Here is a 27,666-nt window from a genome sequence, read left to right on the forward strand (position 1 = left end):
TTATAAAACTTAAAAATTTTAAAATTTTAAAATATGTTTTAATAATTAAAATATTAATTTTAAAATTATATATTTGTTTTTAACAATTTTATATTTTTAAATATTTTATCCGGCTCGGCCCGTAATCTGACCCAACATGGTCCACTCCTATCTTAGTCAGCGCTGAATACAACCTAAGCTAGGCCAAATTAGGCCGGTCCACGCGGGCCGGCCTCTGTTGCCGTACGATTTGGTAGACCGACCTATTGTGGGACCCATGAAACAAGGTGGCCTAGTATTATTATTATATTATTTTTTTAAGAAAAACGTGGCACTGTTGTTCAAATCCATCTTAACAATTTTCATGTTTTTTTTTCTTTTATTTCAATTTTAATTTCGTTGCGCTTAAAATTAAAATGGAAGCCCTCAACCTCAAGGTGATAGTTCACAAGCCGCACGCCGCAGATCGTCGTGTTATCGATTTCTCTCGTGGCCCAAGGTATGATCCTCCCCTTTCTTGTTCTCTCGACTACCCTTTTCAATCCGATTCATACTCTGTAGATATCTCTCCTCTTGTTTTAATATTCTTGCGTCTAACTTGAACAATGCGGTGCTAGTTTGAAATTTTCGATCGTTGGCAGGAAGTAAGTTTTTCGTTCTTATTGTGAGAAATCTAGGGTTGATTGGTGGAATGCATTGGGTATTTCACGGGTTTAAAGCAGCTCGATGAGGTTTAGGGTTTCGAACTTTCGATCGCCTGACAATAATTTCTTTCTTTTCTTTTTTTAGATATCAGTAAATCCTGTTTACTGACATTAGGCGATTCTACTATTCCGCAGATGGAGTAATGGGAGTATTACTAAACCATTTCGTTTCCTGATCAAACTATCTCCGATTGCATCATGTATTTTCTTATGTACTTGTTGATTAAACGAGTGAAGTTAACTTGGCGGAGCCAGTCACGTCACCGTTGTCAGCTGATCAGTCGTACTCTGGACACTTAATTACAGTTCATAAGTTATTTCAAGTGGTTAGTTTGCTTTCTTTTTTAGTATTAAAGGGTTGCAAACTTTATCTTTGTTCAAACGAAGTCTAGCAGTAGATAGTGAGTTATATGAATTGGACCTATATTTCCTGATTTTATAGATTAACCAACAAAACTGAGATAGTCCGATCTAAAGTGTTTTATTTTCTTTTCTTTGTATGGTTTCATTTTATTTTCTACCATAAACCCGAATTTTTATTTCATTGTTGTTTTTGGAAGAAAATAAATAAAAATGCTATGAATTTTATTGGGAAAAAGTTAAAATGGTGCCTGTTCTTGAACAAACACTATCCTTTTAGGCACTCCTTAGATGAGTTTTTAAAATAGAGATGATGGTTTGTTTTTTCTGATCAATTCAAATATACTTTTTGGTCAAATCAAAATTCTTCAACAAGTTGATAGGAGAAGATAAAGCCAAGTTAATTAGAAATTTGGATTAGATCAGCTATTTGGTTGATCCAAACAAGGGAACCCCTAGAAAATGTTATAGTTTAGGTGTTCCTTCCTGCTCTCATTCATTAATGTTTTTTTTGTTGTACTATTGATAAAATTTTATTCAGGTGCATGATATATTTTCCACTTCATTATGGTTAGTTAGTATCTATCATTTGATTCCTGATGGATTGGTCACTTGATGTGTTGAATCAGGTTAAAATTTATATATCTATACTAATAGGAGCACCAATTTCTTTCCCATGGGTGCTCCAAAGCAAAAATGGACTCAGGATGAAGAAGCGGCCCTCAAGGCTGGAGTTAATAAGCACGGGGCTGGCAAATGGCGCACAATTTTGAAAGATCCAGAATTTAGCAATGTGTTGCGTAATCGGTCTAATGTGGACCTCAAGGTTTATTATTTTTTAATGTGAAATACATGTCTAATTTGTACTGGTACTGTAATATTTTGAAATTTCTCAATAACAGTAAATAAATCCCAATATTTCCCAAATGTTTTTTTGTTCCACAAAATGAGCAGGACAAATGGCGAAACATGAGTGTGACTGCACATGGACTGGGATCACGTGAAAAAGCCAGGATTGCCTTGAAAAATAGTCGACAAACCATGAAGCACGACACTACATCAATGGATGTAGCTAAGGATGTTGCAAATGAAGTTCTTGATGTGGAGCCTCTTGCAACATCTAGTGAGCCTCCTCAAATTTCTAGTCAGAAAAGGTCTATCAGCAGGTTTGTTTGGTTATTAATCTAAGATTCATGTTCAATACTAATAAATTCTAGCAAGATATATGATTGGTTTTTGTTTCGTTTGTGAAAAATGATATAAAGTAGATATAAGTTGGATCAGTCTTGCAACAGATCCAAGTAGTAAATTTTCACTAAGTTTTGATGAGTGGTGATCAAGAAAAAGCATGATTTCTTATAAACTGCTTTGCCCTTCAGCAGGATAAGTTGGTGGAAAGGAATATTGATATTTGGTGGTTTTAATATGTCAAAATGCATGAAAAAATGTGTTACTTTAACATTCTTTAGCATTGCTTGGTATTATGAAGTAGTGTCTTTGGAATTTTTTTATCAGCTTGGCCTTAGCTTATTTGTTGTATGTTTCAACTATAAGGTTTATTTCCAAAAAACTAAACATTATATGCAATGTGCAAATTATATTACTTGGATAATTGTATATTTGCCTCCATTTTTTTTTTTAAAGTTTTAGCTGCTTGATTGAATTTTTCTCCTAAAATGCAGGCTAGACAATCTCATAATGGAAGCTATAGTAAATTTGAAGGAGCCCACTGGATCAAACAAGACAGCTATTTCTTCATACATTGAGGTTTTTCACATCCCTTTACTTAAAAGAAGATACACCTAGTCCATATGATAAAGATTGTTGCATTTTTTTTTTTTTCATTCGCATGCCATAGTTGTATTTCTTCCATGGTTTATGTATCTTTTCTCTGGACATCTTATAGTTATCATCTTAATTATGTTCATTATGATATTGAACTTTTTCCTAGACCTGTCACAATCGAATTCAGAATCTATTTGTTTGTGCTTATTGGATATTTTCTCATGTTCATGAGTTAATCAGGCTTATGCAATTTCTCCTGGTTTTCTCTAACTTCTACATAAGCTTGTTAGCTTCTGCTCTTCTGTTTAAATTTTGAATAAAGAAACGTCTTCTGTTAATCTTTCCTTATCAAGTTCTAGCCTTTTCTGGATTCTCTAATTTTTCTTGATCAGTTTGCAAGTGTAGGAGTAGTTTTATCATTTCTTATAAAATTTTGATTTATTTTTCTTCTTTAATTTTCTGATTGTGAAGTTTGTCCTATCTTATATTCATATTAAAGCATATGCTCTGTATACTCTCTTAGATGATTTTAGGCTTTCTTGAAGCTTTTTAAAATGCTTTCTGAATATTTTCTATTTATCTAAGTTCTAAACTGTTTTTGCTCATGAAACAAATCTGCGAATGAATTTTACATTTCTATTGCTAGAATTATTGGATTGGCTGCATCATCTTTTAGGGATTTAAACTGATTAGGAAGTTGGCTCCCAGTTGAGGCTAACCCCAACCTAATGATCTCAATATATCACTAGCGTAAACTTATCTCACTCAAAGATGATATTGCTAGGAATAATGAACAAGGTAGAGGGTTGAGATGATCTAATTTTACAATCTTTAACTTCAGTAGCTAGGATCGAGCTATAATTCCTGTTGAATTCCTTCCAAATATATGGAAATGTCTGGTTATGCTATGACTCTATAAAATCTAATCATTTCCAACTGTGAAGCATTATATACTCATTATTAACTCCAAAGAGCTTGGATAACTTTTCATCAATTTGTGATATATATATATATATATATATATGTGTGTGTGTGTGTGTGTGTGTGTGTGTGTGTATGTGTGGATCTCAACACCTTTTAAGCAACTTGCCATTGTTGTCTTCTTGCTTCTTGTAACCGACTACCTTTGTTCAATGGCTGACATTATTGATTTTATCTTGTTCATCTAGGATCAATACTGGCCTCCAACTGATTTTAAAGAGTTGCTATCAGAAAAGTTGAAGACTTTGACTGCATCTGGGAGATTGATCAAGGTAGTGATTTACTTATTTTATGTCATGCAGCAATATTAGCTTCTTAAGGATTGCCAAACTTTTAGACATCAGTTGTAAGTTGTGATCCTCTAGTGCTGAATCTAACCAAAACCACAATGTCCAATTGAATAGAAGCTTAGCAACTTGTCTGCAGCTTTTATACAAATCAGATTCAGCTGTAGAATTTTGCTATCTCCAGATTTTTTTGGCTTGCTTAATGGGATTAAAAAATCATGGTTTTGTGAACAGGCATGTAAATATAGGTTTTGACAATGCTAAAGAGGAGCTTGATAAAGCAGTACTTGCTAGTTTCAAAATTTTGACAATGCTTTATGTTAGAGTTGATATCTGAGTCCCTGATTGTTTATTTAGGTTTTTGGTATTATATTGAAGTCCCACATACGAGTGTAATTTTTCTCTTTTCTAAGCAATAAATTTTCTTCTCAGGTTTTGCATTTAGGGGGATGACATAGGTATGATTGTTGCCTGTCATCCTGTCCCTACTTCCCTCCTTTTTTTCCCTTCACATCTTCTGTCTATACCTTACATGCTCCTCCATGCTTTTGTTTCTTGTCTCCCCTAAATACATCTTGCTATAGTCGAAGATTTCTTCTACAAGGAGATTTTTGTTCCATGACATCATAACTGTATGAATCCTCTTGCTATCACCCAGGTGAGAATGGCATTTTTGTCACTCCCAGTGCAACACTAAAGATATTCAGCAAGAATAATTTGCCAACCATATTGTTGTTGCTAAGCAGCCTCATCATCTCTTCTAGGTTTTTGACTCATAGTAGCTTTACTGCTCACTCTCTCATCTTATAGAGATTGAACTGAGCTTGAGATTTTATCAAGCTCAATTGGTGAAATTGTTGTCCTTGTAATTTAGTTAAATCACTGGTCCAATAAAAAGAAGTCTATATTATTACTCATTTCTGAAATATTATAGGCAGATTGAAACTCTTTTAAGAATTCAAAAATAAATATACAAAAATAATAGATATATTCTTGATAAATTTGAATTAAAAAACTAAAGAAATGATATCATAATTGAGTGGAAGACAAGTTTGTAAACAACTTTGTTTTTAAATCGTTCTTGAAACAAACATCATCAAGCTGAGCACACTAGTGTTGTTTGTTTAATATACTGTTTTATATCAAACAAATATAAACAAGCTCTTATTGAGTCGATTATCAATCTTGTTCTGTAACACTATCTTCATTTATAGACCCAATAAAATAGCTAAATATATTCTTTTCTCCTAACCTTCTCATCTCCTAGAGTTGATGTGGAACTTTACTTTCATTTTTTGTTTGCAATTCCTTTATCTTTTCTCTTGATTGGTTGTGCCCATAAAGGCACTCTAAAAAAATAGGCTAGTCACTTTCTCTAGTTTAGTATCTTTATCTTTATTCAAATAGGTGCCAGAGATTTACTCATGCATTTTTTGGGTGTTGTGGAGCAATATCTGACATCAACGCACTCTCCCTCTCTCTCTCTCTCTCTCTCTCTCTCAATATTTTTCTTCTATTAAATCTCAAGAGTAGATTTTGGAACTCAACATTTTTGTTTTTCTTTGCATCTGTTCATAGATTTATCCATTTTTGCAAACTGCATTACCCTGAATTATTTTAGATTTGAGGGAGAACTAAGGAAGAATATCATATTGAAGACAGATCAAGTTGCACAGTTTAACACCACTCTATCAAGGTTTCAGTCTACACATCTATATTGTTTCATGTCATTTGACAAAATAAATGTGCCTCACAATTTCCAATTTCCATTTAATCATTTGAAAATGTAAAACCTTTATGGCAAATGCTATCAGTATACCTTTTATTCAGCATATCCCATTAGTTTTTTGTAATTTGGTCCTTGTCTTATAGGCAATCTGTTTGTCTAACCAGCAGTGTATTAACAGTTTGTTCCTACCTTTTAGGTGAAGCGCAAGTATAGAATAGCACCGACTTCTTATTCAAAAGAGAAAACCTCCAAATTTCTTGTTGAAGGACAACAAGGGGAACCTAGACCTGAAATCAAACCCCTCTCGAAATCTCAGATAGATGCTGAATTAGCACGAATGCGAAATATGACAGCTCAGGAAGCTGCTGCTGTTGCTGCTCAAGCAGTTGCAGAGGCAGAAGCTGCGATGGCGGAAGCTGAAGCAGCAGCAAGGGAGGCAGAAGCTGCTGAAACTGATGCAGAAGCAGCACAAACCTTTGCAGAGGCAGCAATGTTGGCACTGAAGAAACGCAATGTTCCTAAGCATGTAAGGTTTAAGTCCTCCTCTTGTGAAACTGTTATCCTGCTCTACTTTTCTATCTTGCACAACTACTGTTCTTAGCATTTTGCTGCAATTCAGTTGTTTGCAGGAGAACCCTCTTTTACTTTCGGTTGATAACTGCACATTTCTCTATATGCTTTTACTGGGAGGGAGGGAGTTTTCCCTGTCTTTTGCCTTAACATGGCACTAGGAGCTTTCTTAACTGTAATTTACAACAGAACACAAAAGTCCAAAAGTTTCCATGTTGTCATCATGGTCAAATCATGTTTGTCACAATTATTTAGGTTGGCTATATGACTAGTAATATTTAAATTTCTTTATTTTTTATTTTATTTTATTGACTAATATTCTGTTTAGCCTTTTCCAGCTTCTTATACTTTTCATTTTAAATGTAAAATCTATTGATCATGTTTAAACAAGTTCATACCATTTCAATTTGTTTTCTATTTCCATGTATATTCATGCAAATTGTACAGTGTATCCCCCTTTATATCTTGAAAATGTGCACATGACACCTCATGCAAAAGATATAAGGGTCGAGTAACGTCTACGGATGTGTGACCATTGTTGCAACAGTGATTGTGGTTTAACACTGAAGATGAACATAGAAGGATCTCATTTCCCATGACTGTCTGGTGTTATGGTCTGGATATAACTGCTTTTCATTGTTTATTTTAGTCAACAGAATCATCTACTGTACATTTTGTTTTTATTTTGAAGGGATGTCTGCTTTATTGTTACAAGTTAATGAGCTCTTTGACACTCAGTCATTTACTTGATGCCAATGTTCTCAAGGAACTTAATTTTTTTTTCTCTTATGTGCAGATGTTTCGTGTTTGAGAGACGAGTAGTAACATTAGTTGTCGCTGCTTCTAACTTGGTGGTCACAGGTTTCTTTGTAATTGTATATTTGTGGATACATATTATGGTTTTGTATATATCATACATATTATGGTTTTGTATATATCATACAAACAATCCTTTTTCTTGTCCCTACAAAAACTTAATTTTTTCATGTCATTCATGGAAATTGCACTTCCCGTTCAGTACAATTTGGTCTATGAAATAAATTTCTTGTTGGCATGTTAAAGTTGTTTGGTCAATGGAACTCACTATCATATTGTTTGCAGACAAAAATGTTGTTGAACTTGCCGACTCCGGTTCATGATCATGGGGTTAAATTTGTTCTTTTTGTATATGGTTGTTCATGGAAAGAATGAGAAGCTAGATCTGTGAAGAGCAATATTTTTCCATCTAAGATCTCAATACTCTATAAAAGTAATATGACATTATGATTTATTGAGCCATTGATCTAGCAAACTTGCCAAATTCAGTAAATTTTCGAGCAATAGTCTTAGCTAACTCATGAGCATGTTACCCTAACAAACATTAAAAAAAAATGATAATCTCAGTTAGTCTCATGGACTCAATCCCTGGGGGTTTCGGATAGTTTTTCACCGACCACCAGGGTAAATCGAGAAGCGTAAGAGTCTAACACTAACAATAAAATATTGAGTTTCTCATTCATTCATTGTAATCCAGGAAGCCTAGTCATCAAAATTAGCTAAAATTGTAATACTGTATTGCAAGACATTAAGGATAACACTACAATAAAATAATTCAATACAAAGTAAACATGAAAGTTGTCTAAACGTTGATAACGGGTTTAAAGAAATAAGAGATTGCTGAAATGAGCCATTAAGTAATAATATCATCTGATCTGATGGTGCAAAACATCAAGATGCCCCACAAAAACATACCACGGAGAAAGACGGGATTACCTTCCATCCCAAATTAGTTTAACCGATAAACATTTAAAATTATTGGTCAAAATAAATTTTAATCAGTAAATAATTATAATCACTCAAAATTAAATTTGATTGATAATTTTAAATTTTTTACTATTAGATTTGATCATAATTCTAATTTTTTGCTAGTTAAATTGCATTTAGCCTTTAATATTTTACCGGTTAGGTTTGATGGAAGATTTTAATTTTTTATTGGCCAAAATTAGATTTGATCTGCCGGAAGGAATTTTTATGTTCAAAATTTTTTTTTATAAAAATATATTTAATATTGCACTTAGATTATTTCTCCTTAAATTTTATTTCTTTCTCCATCTTTAAATTTAGTCGATAGTTTATGAGAGTTAAAATTGATCAATAAAAAATTAAAAAATAACCGTTAAAATGTATATTAATTTGTATTGTAATAATTTATCCATCAAAATTTGATTAGTATTTTTAATAGTTGATCAAATTTAATTTTATTTATTTAATTAAAAATATTTATTAATCAAATATATTAATTTTTAAATAAATTATGCTAAAGTTTAGCATAAAAGAATTTTTTTATTTTTTAAAATGTATTGATAAAGATACTACAAAAATTTAATAAATAAAATTAATTATCTTTAACAATATTTTACAAGTAATTATATTAAATTTTACCAATAAAAATTTAAATAAATTTATCATGATTTTCTCTCTTAATCTAATTGATTTACTCTTCAGCTTCTTCAGCTTACAGCTTAAATAACATCTTCTAGTCCTCACCAATTTAATTGAATTGGTAGGAGCTCTTGAGGTATAGTTAAATTAATTACTATAAGATAAATTTATTAAAATTTTGACAAAGGCGTAATGTCCTAATTAATTATAATTTTTTAATTTATCTTTTTATATATGGCCGTACTTTTCTTGTAATAATCAATTGTAAATTTTTTATTTATTTTTTTATAAATAATTATAAGATCGGTGGTGGATGATAAATTTTATTTTATTTTATTTTTTTTGGAAGAGTTGGTACGTAAATAACATCTCCCATCCAAATTTAATTTGTATGCAAAAATGTAACTAATAATTATATTATTTTTGATTGCTGAAAAATTAAAAATGTCATCCAAGTTGTTCTCTGTAGTTTCTTTCGTTCCTCAACGCGCACGCACCGAAACCCTAAAGCAGGCAGCCACGCACGCAGCGACCTCAACTCGAAACCCTAAATCTCACGCCGCGAAACCGTTCCTCTTCCTCGATTCAGCTCCGTTCATCCTCCGTTAAGGTTTGCCTAGACGGAGCCCCAGGGGAGCATTTTGCCATGGCTGACGATTACGAGGGCTCGGAGCGGTTCGGGATGGAGAATGACTACGAGGGCGGCGAATGGATTGGCGGCGAGTTCTACTACCGCAGCAAAAAGGAGCGCCCCGTCCAGACACGCGAGGACGCCATCTACGGCACCTTCGCCACCGCGTCCAGCGATTCTGACTCCGACAGAGGAGGGCGCCGCTCGCGGAAGCGCCGGAAGGGAGACCTCATCTCTAAGGCTGATTTCTCCAAGCCTGTACAGTTTGTCTCCACCGGCACTGTCATGCCCAGCCAGGAAGTCAAACGGGATCCCCAGGAAGAAGGGGACCAATCTGCTGGCGTTCCCAGTTCCGGCCAGGGGTTGGGATATGGGCTAGGGTTTCAGTCCAACAGAAAGGAGAGCGAAGGTAATGAGGATGATGAGGACGAGGATAACTTCCTCCCTACGGCCTTTGGGAGGAGGATTAAAGAAGGCGCCCAGCGCCGCGAGAAGGAGAAGGAGTCTGAGAGGGGGAAATCGAAGTTGGCGAAGAAGTCTTCTGGGAGAAGAGACACATCTGGCACTGGCGAGATGGGGAAGTTTGAGGCTCACACCAAAGGAATAGGTTTGAAGCTGATGAAGCTGATGGGATACAAGGAAGGGTCTGGATTGGGGAAGAATGAACAAGGCATAGTCGCTCCGGTAGAAGCTAAGCTCCGTCCAAAGAACATGGGCATGGGGTTCAATGACTACAAGGAGGCTAAATTGCCTGTTTTGGATGAAGCACCAAAGGAAAAGATGGCTACTCCAGTGGCAGCAGGACGTTCAAAGGAGAAGAGGTGGTTAAAGCAGAAGCAAGGAAGAGCCAAAGCTGAGATTTTGACAGCAGACGAGCTGCTGGCTAAAAAGCAGGAACAGGGTATTGAGGTTGTTCAGAAGGTTCTTGATATGAGGGGGCCACAAGTTAAGGTTTTGACGAGTTTGGAGAATTTGAACATGGAGACTGAGATGAAAGAGAATGATTTGCCGATGCCCGAGCTCCAGTACAATGTTAGACTAATTGTTGATTCTACTGAGGTTGACATACAAAAGCTGGACCAACAATTGAGAAGGGAGACAGAGAAGGTGGTGAGCTTACAGAAGGAAAAGGACAAGATTATGAAAGAAGAGGTGAGGCAGAGGAAGCAACTTCATGTTATGGAGACAATTGCATTAGTCTTAGAAAAGGTAAAGGAGGATAGCTTATCAGGGGTTTTGACAATTGATTCGCTACTAACCACTTTCAAAGATCTAAAAGAGATGTTCAGAGATGACTACAAGCTCTGCAATATTTCCTGTATTGCTTGCTCATTTGCATATCCTCTGCTTCTCCGGGTGTTTCAAGGATGGGAGCCATTGCAGAATCCATTGCATGGCATGAATCTTATCTCTTCTTGGAGAGATTTGTTGCAAGGAGATCAGCCTTATGATTTTTCAGAAAACCTTTTTTCTGCTTCTTCTTATTCACAGCTTATCAGTGAAGTTGTTCTTCCTGCTGTGAGGATATCTGGGACTAACACTTGGCAGGCTAGGGATCCTGAACCAATGCTTCGGTTTCTGGAAATATGGGATAAGTTACTGCCACCAGTCATTTTGCAATCAATTCTAGAAAATGTGGTTATGCCTAAGCTAACGACGGCTGTCGATTCATGGGATCCACGACGAGAGACCGTCCCAATTCATGTTTGGGTTCACCCATGGCTTCCATTGCTAGGGCAGAGATTGGAGACGTTGTATCATACAATCCGTTATAAGCTAGGTAGTGTCCTCCATGCTTGGCATGCAAGTGATGCATCAGCATATGCCATACTTTCTCCATGGAAGGATGTGTTTGATGCAGCTAGTTGGGAGCATCTGATGGTACGTTATATTGTTCCTAAGTTGAGAATTGCTCTTCAAGAATTCCAGGTTAATCCAGCTAATCAGAAGTTAGACCAGTTCAATTGGGTGATGATGTGGGCATCTGCAATCCCAATCCACCATATGGTTCACATGCTGGAGGTTGATTTTTTCAGCAAGTGGCAGCAAGTTTTATACCATTGGTTGTGCTCACGTCCTAATTTTAATGAGGTTATGCAGTGGTATATGGGCTGGAAGGGTCTCTTCCCTGCAGAATTACTTGCCAATGAGAGGATTCGAGTGCTTTTAAGTTCGTGTTTGGATATGATGAACCAGGCTGTAGAAGGCATGGAAGTGGTTCAACCTGGTGCTAGAGAGAACGTCAGCTATCTGAGAGCTACAGAAAAGAGACAGTTAGAAGCACAGCAGCAGGCTCCAGCTTATTCGTCAGTCCATGTCAATGGTGTTGGTGGTGTTCATGAAATGAGCTTCAAGGAATCCATTGAAGCTTATGCAATGGAGCAAGGCTTGCTGTTCATACCAAAAGTTGGTAGATATTACAATGGTCTTCCAGTGTATGGATTTGGTAACATAAGCATTTGCATAGATTCAGTGAAGAAATTACTCTATGCCCAAGTCCATGAAGGCACTGAACGCTGGAGTGCTGTGTCACTCACACAGTTACTGGAGATGCACCGGAACACCTCACGACATTGAAAATTTACCTCCTGATACTTTGGCTATTGATATGAGGTCATTTCTCCCGTATACCTTTTTTTTGTATAAATTAGCAAACATTCTTTAGGTACTTTATATTTATGGCTAATAGATTTGAATACTGTTATTGGTTGTTGTATCATTTTCAGAAGCAGAGCTTTGCTACATGTTTATGCATATTTGATTATTGCATAATATGATATACATTTTTATGGGAAACCTGTAAAAACTAGTTAGCTATAATTTTCAATGTGATGCTTTATTTTCAACCACATGAAGATCCAAGTTAGAAGTATAACAAAATTTGCTGGCTTTAAATTTTCAGCATATCATCCATACAGAATGTGCTTTTTCTCATCTCCAATTGCAGTTGTTTTACATCTGGAACTTCTCTCAATGAATCTATGAGAATTTTGTGTCCCTTTCGTGCAACTTTGTCTTTCCTCTACTGCCATAGCCTGTAGTTAGGTTCTGAGTACCTCTGATTTTCTTTATCATAGTTAGAATAGTCATTTCACACCTTGACAGTTTGTAGTTGCAAACCAGCAGTGGAAACTATATTGATGCTTAAGACATGTATAAAAATATTAATTTTATTGAAATTTGGATTCTAAACCATTTGAATACCAAGTGCCATGCATTACATTAATTGTATTTGATCTCTCCAGTTTAGTTTAGTGCAAGAAGTACTGGCCTTGTTTGATTTGACATGCTTAATTTTCCCCTTTGAGGGCTTATGGTGTCTTATTTTTGAGAAGCTTATGTGACTTTGCAAACTCATTATTGAAAATAATATGCTATTCATCAGGAATCTGAAATAGTTGGCAGTTTGGATTGTGTGTGATTCTTTTGGAATTTTTTGCCTTCTTGAGCATGCGAGCATATTTACACAATTCTTTTCAGAGTAGCATTGCAGATACTTGTACTTTGGTGTTCTTAATACTAAGTTCATATTTAGGTGTTCTTTAGTGACATGGTTTGTAGATCTATGGTTGATGCTTTGCTCTTAGTTAATTGGCAAACAGTATGACTTTGCATGGAAAGACTAATTTCTTCAGCTCCTCTGTCTGATTCTGATATATTCTGTTCTATTATACATATGGTATATATCCCACCAGGCTACTAGCTCAATAGTATCATCATTATCTCAGACATGTATCCACTGGAATCGAAAACTTGTGGAGCCCGTCGGATCTGTGTTATCAACTAGCTTATCAGTTATATCAATAATTTACAGGAGTATATTAATTTCTGTTGCCTTCTTGTCCGATTCTAGAGTTTTCAGTTTTACTTAGGTAAGGATGATTTGGGTGTGTTCGTGCCAATTCTTTGTGATATCTCTCTATTCTCGATGACTTGGAATGGTTGAGGGGGTTGTTGGAAATTTGTTGTCTGGATACCTTTTTTTTTTTTGGCAAAGTGGAATAATTAATGGGAAGTTTTAGAACATCTGCGCAGAAGTGCAAGAAACATTAACCGTGCGTCCTATTCTATCTGAACCTTCCCACCAGTCTATTAGGATTTCTTAAACTGAAGTGCTTGTGCCATGGAAATGACTCTTAGACATCATGGTGCTACAATTCTGATTGATTTTGAACAGAGCATAGAATCACTGAAACAATGTTGAACCTCTCTAAGTTTCATCTTATCCTTAATCTGGTCCTCCCTTTTTGTCTTGCTTTTTCCATTTATTGTTCTTTTTCCTCTGCAACAGTGTATGATTCAACTTTGAGGCTGCTACTAAATAACATTGTCGCACTTTCACAGACGATCAATATGAATAAATTTTCAGAGGTGTTGAAAACTACTGAGAGCAAGCAATAGCTGAACAAGGACCTGTTGAGCTTATGCTTTAGCATGCATATTTACAAATATCTGTAACACATTATCTGGTTTCTGTTAGTTGATTGTGAATTTGTAGTGTCTGTATGGACTTATCTTCTTTCATATTCTCAGCACATTATAGTGGTTCAACTGGGCCGACCGATCTGAATCTCTACTCTTTTTTTTTTCCATCTTTCAACACTTTTTACCGAAACAGGTCGTGTTCGCTACTTTTTATGTATTTTCAAGGCAGCATATGATTCTGGGACTACAGATGCTACAAAACTTGTTTATATGCGGTGGCTATTTTGTCTGTGACACTCCACATAGCCCTCTATTTCTACCACACATCTCAAACAGTACAGTGCAGAATCATAATTTTTCTTCTGTAAACATTTTCTAGTCTATTGAACTCCGATATTTGTGGGAGATGCATGATATATTTTTATTTGCAGGGTTGGATGGTGTTAAAGAGGAAGGAGAGCATGCAACTTGAGAAAGAATGCACTTGTACATGCTGCATAGGGCCCAAATCGAGGACATCCTGGTGAATCTGGTTTTGGCCGACTTAATTTTCTACAACATAGTTGGTATCTGTGGCCGCCCGCCCGATATTGTTAAATGATGTCTATATTTTAAGAAACACGCAAGGCAGCAATCTTGTATGCTGATCCTCATACACATTTACTTGTTCATGCTTCACTCTTTGAAGAGTGTGTTCATGTAATGCCCGGCCATGGCTTTTGGATTTTGTTGCCGTTATAGTTTAAGTCAGGTTTCATGTACTTATGGAAGTTGGAAAGCCAACATGGGCTAACTAACACAGTCGTTTACAGGAATGAGACGTTCACCTTGAGTTGTCCAATTCATTTCATATCACCCTACTAGCACATTGCAATCTTTTTCTTTATCAATTCTTGTTTTCAATTACCTTTCTACTCGATTGTTGGATAATATCGTCGCAAATCATTTTCAAGTTCATAAAACCATAGTAGCAGAAATACTTGTGGTTTTAGTCTAAAAGCTTCTTTCTTCTTTCACAACCAGTCGACAAAACAAGGATGAGCAACAACACAACGCCATTCATACGGCAGCTTTAGGATCATAAAAACATTACATAGTCGAAGTTCTCTATATAATTTTCCACCTAATAGTAATCAGAGTAACCTGAAAGCTTGCACATGATCTCACTGTGACAGTCTAAATGTGTAAGCTATTGATGTCTCACAGTTCGCTGATCCACTTCCTGGTGAACCAAATTTACTAGAACACTTAATTCAAAAACATCGTGGTACTTCTGAAAGCAATCCTGGGTTATGAGATACAGAACCCTGGTTAGCAACAGGTGCATGTGTGGCTTGGCTTGCTGGAGCGAGAATTGCATCTGGGACCGGTATCTACAATGAAAGCCTTGGTAAATCATAAAGCTAAACTACAATAAGATGAGATCATAATGATCTTCATGGCCAATCATCATCATCATCATCCTTTCCAAAACTGCTTTCTCTGGGCTTGCTGGAGCTGCGTGGCCTTGAGCGTCTAGATGCAGAACTGCCAAAACTACCAAAGTCATTGCCTCTGAAACGCCCTGAGCCAAATTCCCCAAAGCTGCTAGAACGGCCTGAACCCAAGTCCCCAAATCCACCATCAGCCTTTCTGAAATTGCTTTCTGTGGACTCACTGGAACCACGTGGGCTAGAGCGACTGGACCCAGAATTGCTAAGATTACCAAGGTTGTTGCTGCCGAAACGCCCTGTGTCAAACTCTCCAAAGCTGCTAGAACGTCCTGAGCCTGAATCTCCAAACCTATCAAAGCGGTCAAAACTGGAACCGCCGGACCTGCTTGATGCATCTGAAGTTGACTGTGACCTACCAAAGGAGTTGAAACCTCCTGATCCAGTGTCTCTGAAGCTGCCTCTGCGGCTCGAGGGAGCTCCAAAATCATTAGAACTGTCGAAGCCACGAGAATTGCCAAATCCAGAACCACCATAATTTCCACTGCGTCGAAAACCTGAACCACCCATTCTGCCGTATGAATCAAAACGACTGCCACCCATGCTACCAAACATGCCTTCTCCCCCATCATCTACTGTAATCCTTGGAAGCTGATAAATATTAGTGAAAGACCATATCAGTTTTATAGTCAAAGTATCAGAAATAGCTAAGGTCCATATGATGCAAACTAAAACATTTGATGGAAGTGAAAAATTTGCAATCCTGATGACTTTTCCCAGTTTTAACCACGATGACAGAGGGAATAATTATCTACCACTAATTTTCTTCAAAAGTGTAGTCAATTCATTATAATAATTGATCAAATCAAAGATCATAAAAAATACTTACCTCGATAAACTTGCATCCAATATCTTGTTCAATACCTCTAACAACACGGTGCTGCTCATGTGAATGTATGAGAATTGCACTTCCTTTTTTGCCAGCTCGCCCTGTTCGACCAGATCTATGAACAAATAACTCAGAGGTGTTTGGCAATTCATAATGTATCACCTGGTCAAGAAGTCACCATTATGTTAGTATTTTTTATTATTTTTTTTGCACAGAAGTTTCCTTCAGTAATTATAATTGACAAGAAGATATCATTATCAGGTCTTGATTATAATCGCTAGTAGGTCACCCTCTAAAAGATTACACTGTCAATTAAGATGAAATTACTAATAAAGCATTGGCCTAAACTTTATCAAACTCAAAGGCCATATATATGTCAAAAGAATGATGCCTTCAAGTCTAGAGTATGCCTTTTGCTGTCAAGCCTCCTGTTTCAATCTATCAAGTACACCAACCAACAAACTACTGCTGGCAAAATGCTTCAAAGAAAGAAGTTCTGAAAAACCAAATGTTTTCCATTTATATTGCTCACCAGATCAACATTAGGTATATCTAAACCACGAGCTGCAACATCAGTAGCTATCAAAATGTTAAAGCGGCCATCCCTAAATCCAGCTAGTGTTCTTTCCCTCTGGCTCTGTGAGATGTCACCATGAAGGGCTTCACATCCAAAACTTCTGCTCATGGCATAAGATAACTTATCTGCATCTCGCTTTGTTTGAGTAAATACTATGCATTTACCACTTTTAGCATGCTCCTGCAAGGATATTAATATAATTTGTTTGTTAAAACCTGATGAACTTGATAAGGTTGACCAAGTGACTCAAAAAGTAATATTTGCCTACTCACCTTTATCAATGGCCCAAGAATTGATGGCTTTGCATAATTATCTGAAACAATAGAATATATAGTTATCCCTTCTGGTAACTTTTGGTCAGAGTCACCAACCTACACAAAAACAAAACATTAGCAATTAGTTGACAAATAACGCTGCCAGAAACAAGATTAAGTTTGTTAGAAAGACAGAGCATAACTAGCCATTGCTATGGCCTAGAGGAATGTTTGGGCAACTAGTTCTCAGGCTTGTAACTATGACCAAAAATGAAATATTAACAAGAAATGATTAACTCAAAACCAAATTATTTGGAATGCAATTAGAAATGAGCTAACCAAAATGACTATTCGAACAAAAAAAATAGTAGCGGGATATCAGGAATAAAAATGCACGAAGACAAAGCAGTAATAATCAGATCATGACACAACTGTCCTTCGAAGGTGAGGTTACTTTCATCTCCCTCTAGGAGAGCAGAGGCACCGTACCAAAGGGAAGAACCTCCAACTCCAGTTATTTGCACTGACAACTTCTCTTACTCTCATTTTTACTAGAGCGTAAGAAAGTTAATAATATTAATTGGAGTAAGAGAAGTTCCCAAAAGAAGAAGAGCAATAAAGTCACGCCATATCTCATTAGTGTAGAAGCTCATCTAGATAGGTATCAGACAACTTCAATTAAAAGGATGTTTAGTCCATGCAGCACAACTCTATAACAAAAAAGAATGTTCGGTCACCTCATGTGACTTTGTAAGGACTCAAGTGAGGTACAAAAGTGAGTTGGATCCTAGCAAGGACCTTTGTGGAACAATAGCAATGCATTTCCCACTATCTATGACAAGTTTGCATGATTTGCCTCAACGGAATATGTATAAAAAATGCTAGGGCACTTTCATGTGTCATCCAATATGGGTGGAATATCTTACCACATTAAGTCCCATGATTTTTGTCTCATGTTCATCTTTATCTGATGGTTTAGGTATCCAGTGATTATCTTAAATTTTATCCCTTTAAGTTAGACTGTCAAGGTTGCCCAAATTTAGACTTGTATTGCATTTTTAATTTTAGGACCTTTGCAACTAGCATTTATATCTCTCATATCTCTTCTTATATCTCTCACAATACTAGTGATGTTTTTAAGATTACTAATTAGTAATGATGCTTCTAAGTAAATAGCATCATAAATTCCAGTGCAAGATAAATATATTTTTCCCCCTTTGGATGCATTAATCGTGTGAACTAAGATATGATGGATGATTGTTAACAATGTCAAAAGCAAGAAGGTTATGCATATGATGATTTTTTTTTTACAAATGAGGCATGACTATATATATAGGGATTTTGTAAGAAAATTAATTAAATTTAGAAAATCTAAACAAATCAATATTTTCTTTAAAAAAGATTTAAAAAAAAATGCAATTATACCAAGATGGTTAGAGGCAACTGCTACTGAAATTGCCACTATGTTCAAACCTTGATCAATGAATAGAGTTATAATTAGTTTCTTTCACTCTTGCAATTGTAAATCTTGGACCAGTTCCACTTGTGCAAGATACAAAACCTTGCATCAATCCATAGCTTGAATTGTCTTATTACAATCGCCCTACAATAGGACCTAAAATTCCTTCCATTGAATCATAGATAACACCTTAATATATGGAATCCACACAAGAACCTTTTTCTTTATGACTGGGACAACAATTAAGAACACAGAGTGATGATATGTTGTCTCCATTAAGAATTCAAAGAAGCCAAATATGAGAAGCGACAAGGAGAATGCTAGCAATCTTTAGGGGCATTGAATACTCCAGCCAAAATTGGGGCAAAGACTTCAAAACAATTGCAGTGGGTTGCCGCTGGCTAGCTGCATGGATGTAGCACGAGAGCTGGATGGAGCTTGTGGTCCTTTCTCTCATATACTTCAAAGTTGAGCTAAATTTGGTAGTCTTAGTTTGATGTGGCCCCACATTCAAGATAAGTTATCATGGTGCATGTTATTTGTAGATAATATTGTTTTGGTTGATAAGACTTGTAAAGGAGTAAATGCTAAACTCGAATCTTGTTGGGAGACATCGGAAGTTAAAAGGTTTTAGACTTAATAAATAAAGACGGAATATATGAAATTTAAATTTAGTAGTAGTAGATATAACAAGACAATTGTTAAGGTAGAAGATGACGAGTTACTTGTAACTGAAAATTTTAAGTATCTAGGATCGTTTTTGCAAAAGGATGGAAGAGTTGATAGAGATGTTCTACATAGCATACAAACAAGATGATTGAAATGGAGAAAAACGTCAGATGTTCTTTGTCATCCTAAAGTACATGAACTAAAGCTTAAAGGGAAGTTTTACAAAATAGTGATTGGACTTGCTATATTATATGTAGTAGAATTTTTAGATACGAAACAGACACCTGAGCAAAAGATCAGAGTTGCAGAGATAAAGATGTTATGGTGGATGCGTGGACATATGAGGATGTGCAAAATAAAAAATGAGAACATTAAAAAGAAAGTTGGAGTTGCAACTATTTAGAGAAAACTCCAAAAGAGACATTTAAGATGGTATGAATATATACTTAGGCGACCAATAAGTATCCCAGTTAGGCAATGTAAGATCATAAATATGCACATTGATCGAGAAAAAGAAAGACCAAAGAAGATTTAATTAACAACGATAAAAAAAGATAAAATTCATTTAATATAGATAATATGGGATTGAGTCCAATAGCATAGGAAGATCCGTATAATCAATCCCACTTAGTAGCATAAAGCTTGATTGTTGTTAGTTTGATGTGGTTCACGATGCTCAACAAAAAGGAGGTGAAGGTGGCTATAGAGGAAAGGCACACATGGATTTGTCAATGGACGATGTGCAGGATGCTAGATCGTAGATAGGGATGTAATCGAATCAAGCCAAGTCAAACAGTAAGAGGTTCAAGCTTGGAACAGTAAGGGCTTAATTCTTAAGCTCGAGTTCGATTCGTAATGAAATTAAATAGTTCGCGAATGACTCGAGTTCAGTTCGAAAATAACTCATTTAAAAGTTAAACTAGTTTAGTTCGAGCTCGGTTCGTTAACATATAATTTTCATATCGTTAAACAAGCTCGAGTTCGAGCTTGTTATGCACATAATCGAGCTCGAGTTCAAGCTCGTGAAAATTAAACAAGTTAAAGTGTCAACACATGGATTATAAATTCTTAACACTTAGAGTTCTTAACAATACATAACATGAAAATTACCATCAATAATATATTCGCGAACCTTTTAACGAATACGTTCGCAAGCCTCAAAATAATATGTTTGCGAGCACACGAGCCAAATATCGTTAAGCTCGAGCTCAGCTCGATAATGTTTTTGAGCTCGAAATCAGACTCGAGCTCGGCTCGTTAACTTAATCAAACAAATTTTTTTTTCAACCAAAACCTGAATAGCTCACGAGCGGCTTGGCTCGTTTACACCCCTAATCGTAGATTAGTGGAAGAGATGGTGGAGGGAAGACATGTAGGCGATTAACATAAGTGTCAGTGGTGGAAGAGGGATATCTTGCTACAATCAAGTAAGCTTCTAAGGAGAGGTTGTGGTTAAGGTGTCTACAAACATCTTTAAGAAGATCTTGTTGCACGTAGATGAGTTGAGAAGTAGAGGTGCTTTATTGAAGGTAATGACAAAAGTCCTAGTGTTGAAGAGGATCCAGAGTCAAAGTGAGGTGCAAAGGGGTACATGACAAGGAGAGCAACATGTGTTGATTCATTGCAATAGGGTGAAGATCGAGAGCAAGCTCTTAGCTTTAGATTTGTAATTGGTAACAAGAGCCACTTCTAAGAGGGAGTCACTCAATTTGCATTGGATGAAGCCAGCCCAGGGTTACAAAGAAGTCTGTGATGCCACTTCATGAGGAAGGGAACAAAGCTCTAAAACCAAATGATGAACTTAAATATTATTATAAAAAGGTGATTAATATGGGGATTGGGTCCCCCTTTAATCATACCAAACCAAATAAAATTGGAAATATACTAAAAATATTTTAGGGAAGAAATAAACATATACCTAAATGGACCATAATTAACTTGGAATAAATATCTTGTTATCTAAACAAGATAATAAATAAATAAAAATTGACCATAATCAACTTATTCTCTAAAAAATAAAAGGATCTTATGAAATAACCTTCACAAAGTCTAAAACTTTTAAAGATCAAATTCTAAATTTGCATTTATAATACTCACAAGGTCAATGTTGACAGGATCTTTTAGGTATCTTTGTGTAAGCTTTCTAATCCACGGTGGCATAGTGGCAGAGAACATCATGGTTTGATGCTTCTGTGGTATTTTTTCCAATATCATCTCTACATCTTCATCAAAACCAACATTAAGCATCTGATCAGCTTCATCAAGGACAATAAATTGAATCTCTGACAGATTCAAAGAGCCTCTATTAAGCAAATCAATAATTCTCCCGGGAGTGCCAACCACAACATCAACACCATAATTAAGTGCTCTTATCTGTTGGTTAATAGGAGAACCTCCATAAACACAGAGAGTGTACAACCTGGAAGATTCTCTGAATTCCTTCTCAACTTGTCGAGCAAGTTCCCTAGTAGGTGCTAGTACCATGGCCATAGGGTTTTTTCCACAGCTGCAAATTTGGAAACCACACACAAAATAATAATTGTGATTGTTGCAGTGAAGAAACAAGGAAAAGATTTCAAAAATCTAATCAAAATACTAACAAACCAAAATTTATCTGGATGTTGCAAGAAATGAATAAACTAACCCATGCTTGGCCTGAAAATGGATAATCTTATCCATAATTGGAATTCCAAAAGCAAGAGTTTTCCCTGTGCCTGTCCTTGCACGACCAATCATGTCTCGTCCTTGCATTGCAGGTTCAAGAACAGCTTTCTAATTAATAGAACAAAACCAACATCAACCAACTTGATACTGATATTATTGGAAAGACTTCCTTTTATATCAGCAAAAAAAAACTAACAGATAAAAAATCAAATGATGTAAAGTGTAAAATCTGTAACAAGAGAAGAAATTTAAGAGGCATGCATATCACACAAGGAAACAATTTTGGTGCATTGTTAGAATTATATGAAGCTTGCCATGCCATTGGACTTGGGAAAATCCTTAATGCTTAAGATCTCAGTTACCATATTGCAAGATCTTAATAAAACCAAAAGTTCTTCTGATGATCCAGATCTTTAGGTTCAGATTTTGAGAATTCCTAATAACACCAAATAAAGAGATCAATGCAGATGTAATGCAAAGGAAAAGAAAAGAAAGAGGATGGTTCCAAGTACAGATTGCAGCTAATCAACAAAAAAACAATCTATAACACTGTATCATTGAACTTCTGTAGTGTTGTAGCACACCAGTAAAGTTGTAGGAAGACAATCCGACTATATAGCAAAGACTCTAAATAAACACAATCATTTTAAATTCTGATATAGTTACATGTTTTTGTTCCCCTATTAATTCTGGTATATTTCTGAATAAATCCAGTACAGCATAAGTATTAAGCTACATAAGGTTGCTCAAAGGATGAAGAAACAAATAGAGATTATAAACACCAATACAAATCCTACAAGAAATACTTATATAATTACTCACACTATGTAATCACTCGACAGATAAGGGGAAATTGACGACTTCACGTAATAAAAACTAAAAACCCAATACCTGTATCGGGAAAAGCTTCGTGATTCCCTTGTTCGCCAGCTGAGTGACGATATCCTGTGCTATCCCCAGCTTGGCGATCTCCAACCCCTCATCACCCTTCTTTACGCCCCCCTTGTCTTCGTCGACGTACTCGTCAACTGCGTACTCCGCGCAGGCGGTGTTACCGGCGCGGAATTCCAGCCGATTCGCAGAGGAGTGAAATTCCCTTCTCCTCACACTTCCAAGCTCAATAATTTCGACGGGAGCAAAAGAACTCCGGGAACAAGGTGACGGCTCCAAGGCGGTAAACGATGGGAGTAGAGAAGTCTCGGAGCATATCAGAGAAACGAGAGCTCGCCTCGTTGCCGAGGCGACGACGAAAGAAGACCTCCGAAACAAGAAGTTCATCGTGGGTGGATCAGAGCCTGGGAAAGAAAGGAGGTGGAACGGGAGAAGACTAGGGTTTTCGAGAGGTTGTAGAAGAGACAAGATATTTTCAGGAGAGATTTCATTTCAAACCCTTCATTTTCATAAAACATTTTTTACTTTTTTAAAATTAGAATAAGGCCCTTTAAGTTTTTAAATTCTTGTGATTTTATAATGACATGGCATAAATGGAGTTATTTTATGGAAAAAAAATCAAACGGACATTTTAATATATATATATTAAAATAAAAGTAATATATTTTTTATTCTAAAAATATTTATTTAAATATTATAATAATTTTAAATAAATTTATATAATTTTAAGAAATTGATAAAAAATATTTTAATATAATAATACTTCATATATAATAATTTTAACTGCTATAAAAAATAAAAATATATTAAGATATTATTTTAATATTTTTTTAAAAAATAAATAAGTTTTTTGACACAAACTACTAAATAAAATTAATCTAAGCCCCCAAATATAATCTGGGCTCAAGTTTACCAAATAAAATTGCGGCCCAACTGCTAAGCCCATTAACATTAGCCTAGTTGATCCTTTTTATATTCAATACCATGTTGTGGTTATTGTTGTTGTTGTGTGTGTATATATATAAAATAAATTTTATTATAAAAATAATAAAATATTATTAAATTTATTATAAAAATAATAAACGATATCATAAAAACATTAAAGAATTTATATTGAAAGTGTTATCAAAATTGCAATAATAAAACATCCCTTTAAAATTATCTTTACATGCAATTTTCACACAAATTTAATGATTTTGAAACTCACTTTCTTAAATAATATATTTTGTAAATTAGATTTCAACCAGCAATAACATTAATTATTTTAATAATTTTATGGATGATAAAATTTAAGAAAATTTTCAGTTCAACATATATTTTTTTCCAAATATTAATTGTACATAAAAAATGTAAATACTCATTATTCTTGGATCTGATATTTTAAAAAATATTAATATTACTTAAACTATTAATACCATCTAATAGATATGGGTAATTAAGTTGATAGATTTAAAAACTAGAGAAGCTTCATAACATAAATACACAATCTTTAAAGTTATCAGCTTAATTTTGTCGTATCTATTAACTTATCGATAAGAATAAATAAACAAAAGTATCGATTCGATATTAACTCCAAACGAGGATATCAATAAGACCCCCAGGGATTGAGTCAACACTACGGTGTATAGAATTTTAAGGACAAAAGAAAACAATTCATCGATTGAGTCAACACGACTAATTGGGATTTTTTTTTTATAGAACTTCTCTTCTTCTAAAGAACACCTTCTAAATTTTAAATCGCCAAAGAACCTTTAGATTTTTTTTTTTTTCAAACTCTTGTCTTTTATCTTGTAACCATTGACACATAACAAACACACGATCGAGATGATGAATTAATAATATTATTAATTATGAATAAAATGACAAAAGTTTAATGAGTTTTAAATACACGAGCCCATAAAGAGAGGACCACCACATAATTGAAACTTGTCCGGAGTTGCAGGAAAGAATCATCAAAAGTAAAGTTGTTCCCAACCTCTCAAGTTCTCATTCATGAATCTTATGCTTTAATTCAAACTAAAACAGCACAAGAGAATGCTCAAGGACCTTTATTTGCCACCAATCAAGTGGGAAACGCATGATAGAAGCTTCAGAACAGTGGTCTGGGGAAAACTTAAAACTCTGGCAAAAAACTAAAAAGAAAAGAGAAAAAAGAGAGAGAGAGAGATTTTGATCGACACAAACTATTTGATAATCGAACCATCATCATTTCACCGATCTTTTCCTGCAGGGAGACAAAAGCAGCTGCGGTTCTTCATCACAAGCAAGAGAAAGATGCACAAGCCATGCTTAAGAGATGAGCTTAAGAATAGTTCCTCTGATTTTAGGACCACCAATTTTGTGCCTTTTCAAAGTGTAAAAAGTTCCGAGTCTTCTAGTCCCTGCATCTAAAAAACTTCAACACCGGAATTCAAACAAGCATGCCCTTTTTAGCTGCAAAAACCAGTGCCAATAAGGTTTAGCCCAAAGGAAGCATTTTGCAGTCTCCCGCAGCTTTCATTTGAAACAAGGCATCAAAGTTGAAGTATATGTTGTCTGTCTGCAAGTAATCTTTCTTTTTTAATAAGTTAAAGTTAAAGCATGCATCAGTGAGCATAAAAAAAGAAAAAAATCATTCCAAATGACTACTTAAGATACTTAGTAAGTTGACTTGACTTCTATGTGATAGCACTATCAGGAAATTAACTATGACTTAAAGGTGTCAGTTTTTGGTTTCTCCCTTCACTTGCATTGGAAGACTAGCTGAAAGCCTGCCTAGTAAGTTATTGCTTGATGAACATGAAAGGAGTTGACTGAAATCCTTGGTGGCTTCTCTGCTCTACACCATTAATTACTAAAGAACAAGTTTGGTACTGCCAGGTCCAATTACACTTCCTTCATTTAACTCATTACCTATAATTTGCTGGCCTTTGGGATACTGAAGCTTACAAGTTGCTTACTGCCAAGTGCCAACCATGAAAGGTTAAGAAAAAAAAAGTAGCTTTCCTTGATAGTTACAAGGTAGAGGCCCCATTCATCATGTGGGAGCAACCAGACTAAGTTGTCTTGTTCAGTAATCCTTTAGTACACTGTCCTGTACCATGCATTTTTATCTCAATTACAGATCTAGGGTTGTTCTTCATTGCTCTTGCCCCAAGGAAGAAACAAGTAAAAGGCAGAAACAAGAAGAAGAGTTAAAACTTATTAACTACTCATAAATATTAGAAGAGGATAGTTTATTGACATTTGGCACATGTATTTGTTCTATCTAATGAATAAAGAAGAAGAAAGTTACCCACTTAGAAAGTAAGTTCATTAAAAATGAAAATAAAAGAACTAGATAGGATTTAGAAGTGTCTTACATTCTTCAAGAGAAGTACAACAGGTGGTAAGTAAGAGTGGTGAACCAATCCAAATCTACCAATTGGGTCCACAGTTTATTGAATATTGTCTCTAGGAGTTGGTTAGCTACTTTTTGGACTATATTTGTGGGAATACCAACGCTAGTTCGTTAACCATGATAAGGCAACATCACTAGCTAAAGATAGAGAAAGTGTGACAGGAAACTATCGACCATGTCTTTCTCTTTAGTTGGTAGTGACAAGTGAACACTTGCAGAATTGAATGATGATGACCATTCTATAACTTTTGTTCTCCAAAGGATGATTCTGGATTTCATTTATTCTTCATAGGTGCCCACACTTTTGCTTAGCCTAATGGCGTCCCATCCACATGTGAAAAGCTCTAAACGACCTCTAAAACTATCAAACTTGTCACCTATTCTGCAAAAAACTCAGACTGCTTGCCCATCCAGTCTAACTCATTGAACCCACATCCCGCTAAAATAGTAAGCAACTCTTTGTGAATCCAAGGTTAAAGTGTAAATATGGTTTCATCGCCCCAACTGTTGACGGACCCCTCTCCTTTCTTCTTCTATTATCCACACTATTCGTCTTCTTCATGCTTAGTTTTTTTCCTTCTCCATTTATATAGAAGTATATTTGTTTTTATGATAACCTCATTTTCAATTTCTCCTATTTTGTTGGCAAGCTTAATATAAAATTAGTTGGAGTAATTTGAATATTATGCACTCTTCCATTGTCGAAGTTAAAGTGAGGTTTTCTCAATCAAATGGTTGATTTGATCAGATAGATGCAGTAGTTCAAGATCACTATTAGAGTCCACCCATGCTTTCAGAATAATCAAATGAGTCAACAACAATCAATTAAAGTTTTAGACAAAATTACTAGAATATTTTTTGCTCAAATGATGAATTTATTAATTATATAGATATGGCCTAAGAGGTTGTTAGAGTCCACCTATATATTTAGAATAATCAAATGCTCAAAAAAGGTGATTTAACAATTTTGGTACAAACTGTTAGATGATATTGTTAGATCGATTTTTTTACTAAACGGTGAATCTAATTAGATAAATAGTCTCCCTTGATTTTGTCATATTATTTATCATAATAAATCATGTCAAAAATTCAACTTTCAAATATACAAATTACATATTTATTAAGCAGATGAAAGAATATTCATAAACTAATCAATATCAAATTTTAATAAATTATGTGTTATTTTTCTAAATTGAAATACATGTATCATTTTGAATTTTATAAATTTAAATCAAACAACAAGGCAATAACTCACTTTAAAATTTTGAGTTTCAAAATTTTTAGATGACTTTCTAGAACTCAAACAACCAAAGCAAGACAAAAGAATGACTCTAGAGACTCATAAAACACAACCAATGCATTATTTAGGCTTCAAGGAACATAATAGAGGGATCATTTTAAAAATTTGACAAACTTTAGTCCATTTGACAATTTTGGTCAAAACTTTTAGAAGACCTTCTATGGCTCAAATAATCAAAATGGGATAATAAAATGATTTCAGAGGCTCCAAGTACAAAAAAGAGATCATTTTTAAAAAATTAGCTAGTTTAGGTTCATATGCTAGTAATAATTTTGGCTAAAG

General features: G+C 35.2%; 3 protein-coding genes across 5 annotated transcripts; 2 read left to right on the top strand and 1 right to left on the bottom strand.

Annotated features, from left to right (window-relative positions):
• The first annotated feature begins 409 nt into the window (after positions 1-409).
• LOC141833233 (single myb histone 2-like) lies at positions 410-7,436 on the top strand. 3 transcript variants are annotated; one of them, XM_074720627.1, is made up of 9 exons: positions 410-478; positions 621-710; positions 819-1,009; positions 1,673-1,869; positions 1,998-2,209; positions 2,726-2,810; positions 3,998-4,081; positions 6,022-6,351; positions 7,192-7,436. In XM_074720627.1, the coding sequence occupies exons 4-9, from the start codon at positions 1,720-1,722 to the stop codon at positions 7,204-7,206; spliced, it is 876 nt and encodes a 291-aa protein (XP_074576728.1). In that variant the 5' UTR covers positions 410-478; positions 621-710; positions 819-1,009; positions 1,673-1,719; the 3' UTR covers positions 7,207-7,436. The 3 variants fall into 3 exon arrangements, with proteins under 3 accessions (XP_074576728.1, XP_074576727.1, XP_074576729.1); XM_074720628.1 differs by lacking the exon at positions 621-710 and having other exon boundaries at positions 431-478; XM_074720626.1 differs by lacking the exons at positions 621-710; positions 819-1,009 and having other exon boundaries at positions 7,192-7,435.
• A 1,883-nt stretch (positions 7,437-9,319) lies between these two features.
• LOC141834093 (septin and tuftelin-interacting protein 1 homolog 1) lies at positions 9,320-14,723 on the top strand. The gene is made up of 2 exons (XM_074721541.1): positions 9,320-12,060; positions 14,304-14,723. The coding sequence occupies exon 1, from the start codon at positions 9,463-9,465 to the stop codon at positions 12,022-12,024; it is 2,562 nt and encodes an 853-aa protein (XP_074577642.1). The 5' UTR covers positions 9,320-9,462; the 3' UTR covers positions 12,025-12,060; positions 14,304-14,723.
• A 192-nt stretch (positions 14,724-14,915) lies between these two features.
• On the bottom strand, positions 14,916-23,173 carry LOC141833394 (DEAD-box ATP-dependent RNA helicase 53-like). Its single transcript, XM_074720824.1, has 7 exons — positions 22,706-23,173; positions 21,795-21,922; positions 21,248-21,656; positions 17,041-17,139; positions 16,724-16,948; positions 16,192-16,353; positions 14,916-15,953 (listed from the first exon to the last, which is right to left on the bottom strand). Exons 1-7 carry the CDS (start codon positions 23,090-23,092, stop codon positions 15,309-15,311), a joined length of 2,055 nt encoding a protein of 684 aa, XP_074576925.1. The 5' UTR covers positions 23,093-23,173; the 3' UTR covers positions 14,916-15,308.
• Positions 23,174-27,666: the final 4,493 nt, after the last annotated feature.

This window comes from Curcuma longa, chromosome 8, assembly GCF_044706935.1.
Source record: "Curcuma longa cultivar G26 ecotype Majalengka, Jawa Barat chromosome 8, ITB_CL_G26_1.1, whole genome shotgun sequence".
NCBI lineage: Eukaryota > Viridiplantae > Streptophyta > Magnoliopsida > Zingiberales > Zingiberaceae > Curcuma > Curcuma longa.

What these genes read in the sequence shown, in the direction of transcription:
- LOC141833233 (XM_074720627.1), top strand. Translation starts at nt 1,720, where the DNA reads ATGGGTGCTCCAAAGCAAAAATGGACTCAGGATGAAGAAGCGGCCCTC. An exon ending in GGTCTAATGTGGACCTCAAG is followed by an intron (nt 1,870 to 1,997) that starts GTTTATTATTTT and finishes CAAAATGAGCAG; the next exon opens with GACAAATGGCGAAACATGAG. An exon ending in CAGAAAAGGTCTATCAGCAG is followed by an intron (nt 2,210 to 2,725) that starts GTTTGTTTGGTT and finishes CCTAAAATGCAG; the next exon opens with GCTAGACAATCTCATAATGG.
- LOC141833394 (XM_074720824.1), bottom strand. Translation starts at nt 23,092, where the DNA reads ATGAACTTCTTGTTTCGGAGGTCTTCTTTCGTCGTCGCCTCGGCAACG. An exon ending in CGAAGCTTTTCCCGATACAG is followed by an intron (nt 21,923 to 22,705) that starts GTATTGGGTTTT and finishes TCTATTAATTAG; the next exon opens with AAAGCTGTTCTTGAACCTGC. An exon ending in TTGGATGCAAGTTTATCGAG is followed by an intron (nt 15,954 to 16,191) that starts GTAAGTATTTTT and finishes AATATTTATCAG; the next exon opens with CTTCCAAGGATTACAGTAGA.
- LOC141834093 (XM_074721541.1), top strand. Translation starts at nt 9,463, where the DNA reads ATGGCTGACGATTACGAGGGCTCGGAGCGGTTCGGGATGGAGAATGAC.